This window comes from Muntiacus reevesi, chromosome 9, assembly GCF_963930625.1.
Source record: "Muntiacus reevesi chromosome 9, mMunRee1.1, whole genome shotgun sequence".
NCBI lineage: Eukaryota > Metazoa > Chordata > Mammalia > Artiodactyla > Cervidae > Muntiacus > Muntiacus reevesi.
Window position 1 is genome coordinate 60881393 of NC_089257.1, and position 12130 is coordinate 60893522.

Here is a 12130-nt window from a genome sequence, read left to right on the forward strand (position 1 = left end):
GTTGTCTCTTTGATGTTTTCTTGTTTCCTAAGGTATGGTTGTGTTGCTATGAACTTCCCTCTTAGAACTGCTTTTGCTGAGCCCATAGGTTTTGGGTCGCTGTGTCTTCATTGTCATTTGTTTCTAGGAATCTTTTGATTTCCCTTATTTCTTCAGTAACCTCTTTGTTATTTAATAATGTATTGTTTAATCTCCATGAGTTTCTGTTTTTTGCTTTTGTTTTCCTGTAGTTAATATCTAGTCTCACAGTGCTGTGGTCAGAGAAGATACCTGATATGATTTCAATTTTCTTAAATTTACTGAGGCTTGAACTGTGACCCAAGATGTGGTCTATCCTGGAGAATGTCTCATATGCACTTGAGAAAAAAGTGTATTCTTCTGCATTTGGATGCAAAGTCCTGAAGATATCAATTAGGTCCATTTGGTCTAATGCTTCATTTAAGGTTTGTGTTTCCTTATTGATTCTCTGTCTTGATGATCTGTCCATTGGTGTAAGTGGGGTGTCAAAGTCCCCTACTATTATTGTCAATTTCCCTTCTTATGCCTGTTAAGTGTTTGCCGTATGTATCGACATGCTCCTATGTTGGGTGCATAAATATTTACAATTGTTATGTCTTTTTCTTGGATTAATCCCTTGATCATTATGTAGTATCCTTCTTTGTCTCTTATAATATTCTTTAAAGTCTATTTTGTCTGAAATAAGGATTGCCACTTTGCATTTCTTTTGGTTTCCATTCACATGGAATATCTTTTTCCATCCTTTTGCTTTCAGTCTGTATGTGTCTCTAGTCTGAAGTGGGTCTCTTGTAGGCAGCATATATATGGGTCTTATTTTTGTATCCATTCAGTCAGTCTGTATCTTTTGGTTGGTGCATTAATCCGTTTACATTTAAGGTGATTAGTGATTAAGGTGATTATATTCCTACTGGCATTTTCTTGATTGTTTTGGGTTTGTTTCTGTAGGTGTTTACGTTCTTGTGTGTTTACTGGCTATATAAGTCCCTTCAGTATTTGTTGCAAGACTAGTTTGGTGGTGCTAAATTCTCTTAACCTCTGCTTGTCTGTAAAACTTTTGATTTCTCCATCCATTTTGAATGAGATCTTTGCCAAGTATAGTAATCTTGGTTGTAGATTTTTCCCTTTCAGTACTTTAAATATATCTTGCCATTCCCTTCTTTTTTTTTTTTTGCCATTCCCTTCTATCCTGCAGGGTTTCTGCTAAAAGATCTGCTGTTAAATACATGGGTTTTCCCTTGTATGTTACTTGTTGCTTTTAATATTCTTTCTTTGTGCTTAATCTCTGTTAGCTTGATTAATATGTGTCTCAATGTGTTTCTCTTTGGGTTTCTCCTGTAAGGGGCTCTCTGTGCTTCTTGGACTTGATCTAATTCTTCAAAAATTTTCTCAGTGCCTTTCTTTTTTTCATCTTCCTCTGGGACCCCCGTAACTTGAATGCTGGTGCGTTTAATATTTTCCCAAAGGTCTCTGAGACTATCCTCAATTCTTTTCATTCTTTTCCATCTATTTGGCTCTTCAGCAGTTATTTCCACCATTCTATCTTGCAGCTCACTTATCCATTCCTCTGCCTCAGTTACTCTATTGGTTCCTTCTAGAGTATTTTTCATTTCAGTAATTGTGTTACTCACCTCTGTTTGCTTCTTTTTTTTTTTCATTTATTTTTATTAGTTGGAGGCTAATTACTTTACAATATTGTAGCGGTTTTTGCCACACATTGACATGAATCAGCCATGGATCTACATGTATTCCCCATCCCGATCCCCCCTCCCACCTCCCTCCCCATCCCATCCCTCTGGGTCTTCCCAGTGCACCAACCCTGAGCACTTGTCTCATGCACCCAACCTGGGCTGGAGATCTGTTTCACCCTTGATAGTATACTTGTTTCAATGCTATTCCACCAACATTCCACCCTCGCCTTCTCCCCCAGAGTCCCAAAGTCTGTTCTGTACATCTGTGTCTTTTTCTGTTTTGCATATAGGGTTATCGTTACATATGTCCTTGGTGATTGTATTAACGGTGTCAAACGTTTCTTGCATTTTCTCCATGTTATTTTCAAGTCTTCAGAGCATCTTTACTATCATTATTCTGAATTCTCTTTCAGGTAGACTGCTTATTTCCTCTTCGTTTATTTGGTCTTTGAGCTTCTACCTTGTTCCTTCATTTGTGCTGTATTTCTGTCTTTTCATCATTTTTTCTAACTTGCTCCACTTGAGGTCAGGCTTTAGGGTTGTATTCCTTCTTCCTTTTGGTTTTTGTCCTTGGAGGGAAAGGCTCGTTGAGTGGTTTGTGTTGATTTCTTTTTAGGGATGACTTGTGCCTGCGTTCTTTTTTCCTTCATGCTTTGTCTGGTTTCACTTGCTCATAGGGAATCACATGTGGAGGCCTTACAGTAGACACATCAGATCAGAGTTCCAAGTGGAAATCTGAATTATCTATTTTTTATTGGATCTTTATTGGCTCTAGAAATTATCTGTGCTTAGCGCAATCTCTTTCTTAGTTCAGTTAGCATTTTTATTACAAATTTTTTTAATTCATTAACTGGTAGACTGATCACCTCTGTTTCATTATTTATTATTTCAGGGTAGTTCCTTGCTCTTTTGAGGGTAGTTCCTTTGCCTTACCATTTTACTTAACTCTGTCTCTGAATTTAGGTGAAAGTTATCCACTGTGGTCTTGAGGGATGTTTTTACATAGCAGCATCCCAGTGTAGACTGTTTATGCCTACAGTCTCTGGTGTGAACCGTGAACTTAATGTAGATGCCAGACACATTTTTCCTCAGGATGTGCTAGCCATGATCACCTTGACAGGGGGTGTGCACACTGGTGCTGGTGGTTGATGTTGGTCCTGGCCATCGCAGGACTTAAGGTGGGATATCCTCTCTGCTCAGAGGTAGGCACTGCTGCCTTGTCAGGGGCGGGCTCCACTCCCAGGATGCTGGAGCAGGATCCCTGGTAGTCAGGCTTGAACTGCCTCTGTTTCTTTTTACGCGTGTTTCTTACTGGCAAGCCAGTACCCACGTACTCCTCACAGTGGAGTCCAGGCTTTTCCAGTCTTTCTCTTTGCCCCACTGGTTCACCAAGCAGCCAAGCGGGCTTGTCTCCTCTACAGAGGACCCCAGAACTGTGATTCCCAGGCTGTGGCTCCACCTGCTTACTTCCCAGGGTGAGTGTCCACCCACACTATTTCCCTCTTCTCCTTAGGTCCTTTCTAGGGGCAGAGGTCTCAGCCCAGTGTGTTTCTTCCCATCCTACCCAATTATGTGAGAATTTTTCTTGCAGCCTTGGTTGTATAGTTTTTCTGCCAGTTTCCAGTTTGTTTTCAGTGAGAATTTTTCCACATGTAAATGTATTTCTCATGTGTTTTTAGGGGTAGGTGAACTTCACATCCTTTTACTCCACTTCCTTAATCCTCCTTTCCAATGCAACATTTGAAACCAACATAAAAAACGTGTTTCTTACTCAAAAGTGAAATACCAAGGACCGAAAGTGAAAAAAAATTGTCTTTATAATGTGTTATCGTGGGGAAGGGAAGAAGTTTTTCAGGTATTCTAAAAAAGGTGAAAAAGTACTCTGAGGTTTCACTACAATACATTCCTTGAAAAATGCAGCAACTATATTGCCAAATAGAAAATTAATGAAGATGTAGTGTTAAATATGCAAAGCAACATGCTAAACCTTTCAAACTGCATTTACTTCAGGGAAAGCACATTAGTCTTTCTTCACCTTTGATTTTTTTACATGACCAAACTTCTCTAAGTCTCACCTCTTAAGAATTAGCTTCAGGGAAGGGTGTGGAGAAAGACCATGTGCAACCCCATAAAAACAGCTCATTTTTAAACTGCTGCCAGACATACATGTTTTATGAGTTAGACCTTAGATAATCCTTTGATTAAGAAGTTTCTTGATTCTAAATGCACAATGCTGCCAGCAACAAGGGCCTTAAGTTCCAAATATGCCAATTTCTTTCCTTTAAATTATAACCAACAGTAAGTCTCTTTTCAAAGTTACATTTTCTTCTACCTTAAAATTTTTCAGAGAAAGGAAGAATTCAATTAAAATGAACCAATACTTTTATTCCATTAATCCTCTTTACTAAAACAATGCATACCAATCTCAACAACCATTCATTCAATGAGTGACTCCAGTGTGTCAAGCATTATGGAAGATGCAAAGATGAATATAAATATGAACAACTTGATATAAAGCAGGAAGTTAACAGGATGTCAGACAACAAAAGCAGTTGTTTAAAAACTTAGTAAACTTAGGAAAGCCATATGGAAGAGGTAGTATTTGAACACAGGCCATGAAGGGAGGGGAGGGTTCCAACAAGGAGTTATAGGGGATAAACCATTCAAAACAATGGGGATGGCATGAGCCAAGAAAAAGTACCAAGTCATATATGAAGAAATGAAAATTTGGGGGACATTCTGGTTCCTTTAGGTGAAAAGTAGTAGATTAATGGAGAATGATGAGTTGGAAATAAATCATGGCATATCTTAATAACTACTTGTATTTTCCTAAAAAGCGAATGACTAAATCCTTACTTCAGTGATACCAATCTGATTGAATATAGAAAAATAAAAAGGAAGTGAATCAATGTGAAATCAACATGAAAGAAACTTATGAGTCTATTAGAAAAGTCTAATAACAATGAAAAACTGAACAAAGCTGCAAAGATGAAACCATGGAGTAAGAGGTGAAAAATAATGTGATGGTAGAACCAATGAAACGTGGCAAACAGTTGACAATAGAGGGCAAGAGAAAGGAAGAAGTCAAAAGTAAATTTAAAAATGACTGTGCCACTAAAAGAAATGGAAATCAATTTTCAGTCATAGTTAACACTGATAAATCCCAGATTGGTCATTTGGATTTGAAGGATAGAATGGAGTATGCAGTGAACTGTTACAAATATGAGACTGGAAACAGAAAAAGATCAGTGACTAACTTGGGTTATGCTTAAATTTAGAAGAAGGAAAAATAAATACAGAAAAGACAAAACCAATATAAAGAGAAAAGAAAAGGGTAGATGTAATATTATATACACCAAAGATAGGGTATCATCACTGCCTAATGTCTCACAGGGAAGGTGATAATTGAGAAGAAGTTTATAAATTTTCAAGTTAGATTATTTTGATTCACCTCCCAGAGAGTATGTGTTCAGCAGTTAGCTCTTAAGTTAGGAAGTGAGTGACTTACGAGGACACAGACGTTCATGTTGTAGAAAGCTCTTTGCAAAGTTGAAGAAAAAACAGAGAGAATGATAACTTGGTGGGAGTAAAAATCAAACCAAGAACTTCTCATTTTACAGATATGAGAATTCAGGAAAAAAAATATGAATTTAAAAAAATGCACTCTAAATATCTAAATCAGGATATTTTAAGTAGTAACTATTTGCTTCTGTTATGAAGTAAATGTTTGTGTCACGCCCACAAAATTCATATGCTGAGTCCTAACCCTCAACATGATAGTATCTGGAGATGAATGAGTCCTTTGATGAGGAATTAGGGTTAAGTAAGATCATTAAGAGTGAGGCTCTCATGCTGGGATTAGTATTCTTATGAGATACCAAAGAGCTTGTTCTCTCTTTCCCCTTCTATACATGCTTGCACCAAGGAAAACACCACTCAAGCACGAAGCAAGATGGTGACCATCTTTAAACCAGAAGAGCTCTCACCAGGACCTGACTAATGCTGGCAGCCGCATCTCACATTTTTAGTCTCCAAAACTGAGAAAATAAAACTCTTGTTTAAGTCAAGTCTCTAGTATTTTGCTACAGAAGTCCCAGCGGACTAACACAGATTCAAAAAGACATAGCTTATTTTCTTATACATAATACCATCAGCTGGGATCTTTCTAGGACACCAAGATAGAAATTAGGGAGTAGTTGTAGTCTAACTCAAAATTCCCTTGCTAAATCTCTCACACTCCTCAAACAACACAAAATTTCTCCATTACAGTAAGGAAAACATAAAATTAAATATCATTAAAACTGCAGATCAGAAAATATATCTGTATATGGTCAAAAGACTCCAAAATGTTCTGAGAGGAAAATAAGGGGAAAAGGAACAAATATTGACCTACTGTACTGGGAGGAAGCTTAACAAAGAAGTGAATACAAAACAAACATTTGATTTCCTCTTAAAATGAGCAAAGTAAATCCATCTCACAAAATGGCTCTAAAAATGGCTAGGAAAATTTAAAATAAATAATTTGTAAGTGAATGACGAGTATCTGTGTGAAGTATCCAGCTAACAAATTTTACCCAAGAGAAGATAATCTCAAAAGTTAAAAGTGGGCTCGTTAAGAGATCCTCAGTTCAGTTCAGTCGCTCAGTCGTGTCTGACTCTTTGCGACCCCATGGAGTGCAGCACGTCAGGGCTCCCTGTCCATCACCAACTCCCTGAGTTTATTCAAACTCATGTCCATTGTATCAGTGATGCCATCCAACCATCTCATCCTCTGTCGTCCCTTTCTCCTTCTACCTTCAATCTTTCCCAGCATCAGGGCCTTTTCAAACGAGTCAGTTCTTTGTATCAAGTGGCCAAAGTATTGAAGATTCAGTTTCAGCATTAGTCCTTCCAATGAATATTCAGGACTGATTTCCTTTAGGATGGACTGGTTGGATCTCCTTGCTTAAGAGATCCTACACTAAAGTAATGTCATCAGTTGCTATGATTCTACTCAAGTCATACTCCAGTATTTCTAAACTTTCCAAAACTCTCCAGAGACTCCTTTTCACCCATGCTAACTGCACACAGTCTGAAGAAGTCTATTCACACTGGTGATAAAATATTTGTAATGTCAACGAGATTTAAGTTAGCATGCTAACTCTGTTCTGATCAAGGCATCCCTCTTGAAAATGCTTTTTGAGAACTCATGGCTTAGTTCCTTCCAAAAAAGGTATTTCAAGGGTTCTCAAGAAACAAACACAAAGAAGCCACACCTTACTTCCCCATTACCACTTAAAATGTTTCTATCACTACCAAGTCAATGGCATGTCTGAACTAGTGTTAGTATTCCTATCGCTGGTAAGAAAAATATTAGTATACTATTTATAGTCATGGATTCCTAAATTGTTAGTACCATCCAAAGCAAACAACATACATACCACAGATCTAGGAAAATGAGGGGGAGATGAAATTACAACACTGCAAAGGTTACTGGAAAAGAATGGTGCTATAAAGAGAGTGTTCACATTCCTAAGGAGAGAATAAACCATAGGCGGCTCTTTATATAGAACAGAAAGGCAGAGTCTCAAGAAATTATGAGGAGCCAAATACTTTGGAAGGAAGAAAAAAACATGCCATATGGCATGGTACACATTTCCTGTTGAACTACTGTAAAAGGTTTAAACGTCACAGAAAAAGTACTGGTCACATAAACCCAAGCAAAGAACTACAGTATGTATCTAACACAGAAGCATTAACTGATTTATAACCAAACACAGACCTCATAATACTAAACAGTATCTGATAGTATGTGTTCAAGTGTCTTAAAAGAGAAAGGGGGCATTTTTACATATTTTTTCCTTTCATGTATTAATCAAGCTAGGAAACAGCTGCACCTGGAGAAACTTCTACTTGATAGATTTTGGCTCTACCGAAGAAGACCTGGTTTTTCTTTGAGGCCAAATTTGGAATCTTCTTAAAAAAGAAAAACTTATTAGTCTTTCAGAGATTATTTTAAAAGTCTACGTTCCAGGCAGTGCTTCTCTTATTCACTTTTCTCAAAACACTAATTAGATGCCAAAACAAGAAAAGAGGGCAGGTAAAACTATGCAAAGGAAAAGGAAAAATATGTCTGAACTACACAAACAGGGTTTATGTTATCTTTGGAAGACAGAACACAGCCTGGAAATATTAGTGTTTCAATCATCTGCTGTAAGACTTGACCATTCAGGTTTAACCTGCTCTTTGTGGAGATTATTTTTTAGAGGTGCCATTTTGAAATTTTCTCATTCAGAATAAGTTTTGCGGAAACTTATGAAAGGCAGAGAAAATCTTCATCTACAAAAATAAAACATTTAAGTTATTTCTGCTGTTGCAGATAAATTATACAAGAACAGCACTTCCAAATGATGAGGCAATTAAAAAGAAACAATAAAAAATAAAATAAAAATTCTGAAGAGCTGCTAACACATCTAAACTACACTGGGACTAAACTGAGAGGAAAAGACTGGTAGGAATGACGAAATTCTACACGATTCAAACTCTGCAAATGGGACATGGGGAGAAAATGTCAAAAATTCAAAGCTCATCCATGTTATTTGGAGAAACTCGACCCAAACATCTTAAGAGATCACCTTCCTAACATAAGATGAAAGAGAATATGTACCTGTTCTTCCTCTATAATGTTAGTTTCTAGCCATCTTAAGCTTCCACATCACAGCCACATTAAAACCCCAGGCTCCCTTTCCCTGCAGGAGATCATGCCATGCAGAGCAGACACAAGAAGACTGCAGTTAAAAAAAAAAAAAAATGAAACAGCATGAAGCAAGCTCCAAAGGTGCAAGGCTGAATTGGCTACATTAGCTTACCATATATCTCGGATCTACTCTCCTCTGAACTAGACTTTGTCTTCTTGGAGGAGCTATCTGCACAAGAGCGGGAGAAAAGGAGAGAGATATAGAAAATATGGAGACCAAATGTAAGGGGGAAAATTCATGGGGGAAAAAAAAAAAAGAATGAATCATGATCAAGTTAAATCGTGCAAACACAAAGTATGAACATCACAGGTGACAGCCCTTAGAATAGTCACGAACAGCACAGGTAATGACATTTTAGATTTGTTGAAGAAAAGACAGTGCAATAAAAATATGTTCAAACAAAACAACACATGAGAATTCTACAAAATATATCATCTGACAATTGTAGAGATGACAAAAGCACTAAAAGCTGTAGTGATCTCATTGTGGAACACTGGGTACCACTTTGCCAATCTGTCTTTGGAGAGAGGCACATCACAGATGAACAATACAGAGTAAGTCAACCTAACAAGACTTTAACGGCTTCGATGAGTATAGGACGGAAACTCTGTGGCCCTAGTTATCAAGACAAAACTAATCAATAAATGAAAGCCTTGGAGTCCTATGACAGCAAAATTAGGTGTCAGAAACAAAGAATTATTTCTTAATGGAGATCCAGAAGTTATATATTACATACTCCCACCACCAAAGCCTCCTAAACTGATGACTGGGATTTCATTTTTAACCTACCACCCAAGGTTCAGTAGCTGTTCACTTCCCATTCTTTCCTTACTAGGTAATATTTATATTTTTCAAAGTGCACTAGTGGTTTATACTAAACTATGTAACATCTTGGATACAAAAAAAAAAAACCACTCTATAAAAATGTTATTTCTAAATGAAAATACCTAAAAATAGATACATTATATTTATGTATCTGAGACCTTAGTATTTACTTACTTCATCTTTTGTCATACGAACGACTAAGTGAATAAAACAGTATATGCACAAAGAATAAGTTTCAAATGACAAAAGCATATTTATCAAGTAATTTTTATATATTAAATACTGAGTGAGTTTACAAGGGGAAACCAAAGCCTATATATTACAAGAGGGGTTCAACCTATATACAAAATTAAGACTATAAATAGTCAGAAGTATACTAGCATGAAAATTCTAGGAAATATCAATACTACTGAAGTTGAAAGACAGCTAGCTCTGAGTTTAGAACACTTTTTGAAGAAAAAGGGATTTCTATTCATCTATTTACTCTAAAGTGAGACAATCATTAACTTTGAATTATTTTATCTAATTCTCCAATTTACTGTGATCACATCTGAATTTTTAATTGACTACAGAATATGTAGTTGTTATAGCCTTGATTACAGTTTTGGTTTTATAAACATACTACTGTTCATACCTTGCTACTAAGTCCTTGGTCTGACCAAAATTTCCAATTATGATATAACTATCTCTATTATCATTATTATTTTAAAATATAACAGTCTGCAATGATGATTTCATAGTAGAATCCATAGTGTTGAAAGTTAAAAATGCCTGTATTCCTTCTGAGTGCAAAGGTTTCACATCATGTAGTTGAAGAGGAAGGAGAGTCTTAAACAGATCAAACAGCTATTCCTGGGTGTCTCAGGCAGTTATGTAGCTTAAGGTGTATTATTCGAAACTTCACCAGTCTCAGTATTCTTTGGCAGAACAAAGTGTGTTACCTGTGGGGTCAAAATCATGTGATGTACTGCGCTCAACTTTCTGCTTCTTATCTGTTGGCGACTCTCGGTTCAAAATACTTCCATGCCTAAGTTAAATAAAAGCAATTAAATATTTACTACAAAAAAAATCACTGTAACAAAAACAATTAAAAAACCCCAAGTGTGTCTTACAAAGAGAAACCAATAAATGAGTTTACCTGACATAGTCTCATAAACCTAATTCATATTTTTCAAGGCGTTTTAAAATGCTATGTTTAATACAGAGTCTATTTAGCTGGTTACAAAAAGTGCTTTAAAATACTGAGCAGTATTTACCAATAAGGGCTTCCCTGGTAGCTCAGCTGGTGAAGAATCCGCCTGCAATGCAGGAGACCCCAGTTCGACTCCTGGGTAGGGGAGATTCCCTGGAGAAGGGACAGGCTACCCATTCCACTATTCTTGAGCTTGCCTGGTGGCTCAATCAGTAAAGAATCTGCCTGCAATGTGCGAGACCTAGGTTCGATCCCTGGGTTGGGAAGATCCCCTGGAGGAAGGCATGGCAACCCACTCTAGTAATCTCGCCTGGAGAACCCCATGGACAGAGGAGCCTGGCAAGCAACAGTTCACGGGGTCACAAAGAGCTGGACACGACTGTGTGACTAAGCACAGCACAGCATTTAGTAATCAAGTGTATTTTATTCTGAGAAATAACTGCTTAAAACCTCTTAGTGGTTTTCACAGGCTGATCACTATTATTCAAATGTAACAGAAAATAAAACAGTACTGAAAAGTAATTAAACACAGTCCCAACCCTGTGTTTACTATGGTCAGGTTCAAAAATCTGTGTAAATACAGCATGGATGAGAACAGTTTAAAAAAAAAAAATCTTAGGCAAGGTTCTTTTAAAGCCTGCCTACAGTTGGTGCCACAGACATATTTTTTGCAAGTCCCAAATGAAATTAGAATTATTGTTTTTCCTATGCCCTACCATATTACACTTGATCAGATAATGACTGGGCAGCAAATAAGACCACTACTGTAACACACACATTACTAATTAACTGAAATGTCAAGATGAGCACTGGTATCTTGGACTATGCCATCACTAAAAAATGATAAAAGTATCATAATAATTAGGAATGACACACTACCTACATTTTAAATAATATTTATGACAATTAAGACCAGAGAGAAAATAGATGCTGAAGAACAAGTACTCAGGAAGAGGCATTTAATCCCAGAAAATGAATAAATATGAAGATATAGATACAAACACAGAAATATTTGGACATTTTGGATTTTTTCCTTTACTTTCTTAGGGTAACTAACTGATTCAGTTTGCCAAAGTTCATTAACTAAAGGCAGTTACAGTCAACCAAGTTATAAAACACATCAAAACTGGCAATCCATTTACACTCCCCAAGCTACTCACAACTTAAAACACTCACAAAAGATTTCGAAATTAAATCTCTTCATAAGGAGTGACCTTAAGTATTGATTTGAACAAACTTTTAAAATGCTTATATTAAAAACATTAGAAATGTTATCAAAATAATGCCATCTTCCAGAAAAAATATGCAACACCTGTTATATTTCAAACTTGTAAAACATTCTGAAATTTTAAACTACTTAAATCCACATTTTCTAAAACCACGAAAATGCACCATAATTTCAAAGGAACATTTCTAAGTAACACTGAACCTAAACATATGAAGTGCAACTGAACTTACCTTATAGGTTTTTTGAGGGGAAACCTGAAACAAAGAAAAAAACAAAAAGAACAGATGTAGTTATTTCACTTTTAAGATTAAGTTTATTCATTCTATAAAACCAATAAGTGATTTAAATCTTGTACTAACTTTTCCAAGGCAAGATTCAAGAAACAAGTGGAACTGGATACATTTTTTAATGTCTTAACTACTTTGTTAAATCTTAAATTGCA

At 36.4% G+C, this 12130-nt stretch overlaps 1 protein-coding gene across 2 annotated transcripts in view; it reads right to left on the minus strand.

The window, feature by feature from the left end:
• ARHGEF12 (Rho guanine nucleotide exchange factor 12) overlaps window positions 1–12130 on the minus strand; it is a 165268-nt gene that overhangs the window by 83810 nt on the left and 69328 nt on the right. Inside the window, exons 2-4 of one of the 2 annotated variants that reach the window (XM_065945619.1) lie at window positions 11919–11942; window positions 10210–10295; window positions 8555–8611 (exon numbers count right to left, since the gene is read on the minus strand). In XM_065945619.1, the coding sequence (XP_065801691.1) occupies window positions 8555–8611; window positions 10210–10295; window positions 11919–11942 (167 nt within the window). The remainder of the gene's footprint in view (window positions 1–8554; window positions 8612–10209; window positions 10296–11918; window positions 11943–12130) is intronic. The other variant, XM_065945620.1, reaches the window with a different exon arrangement.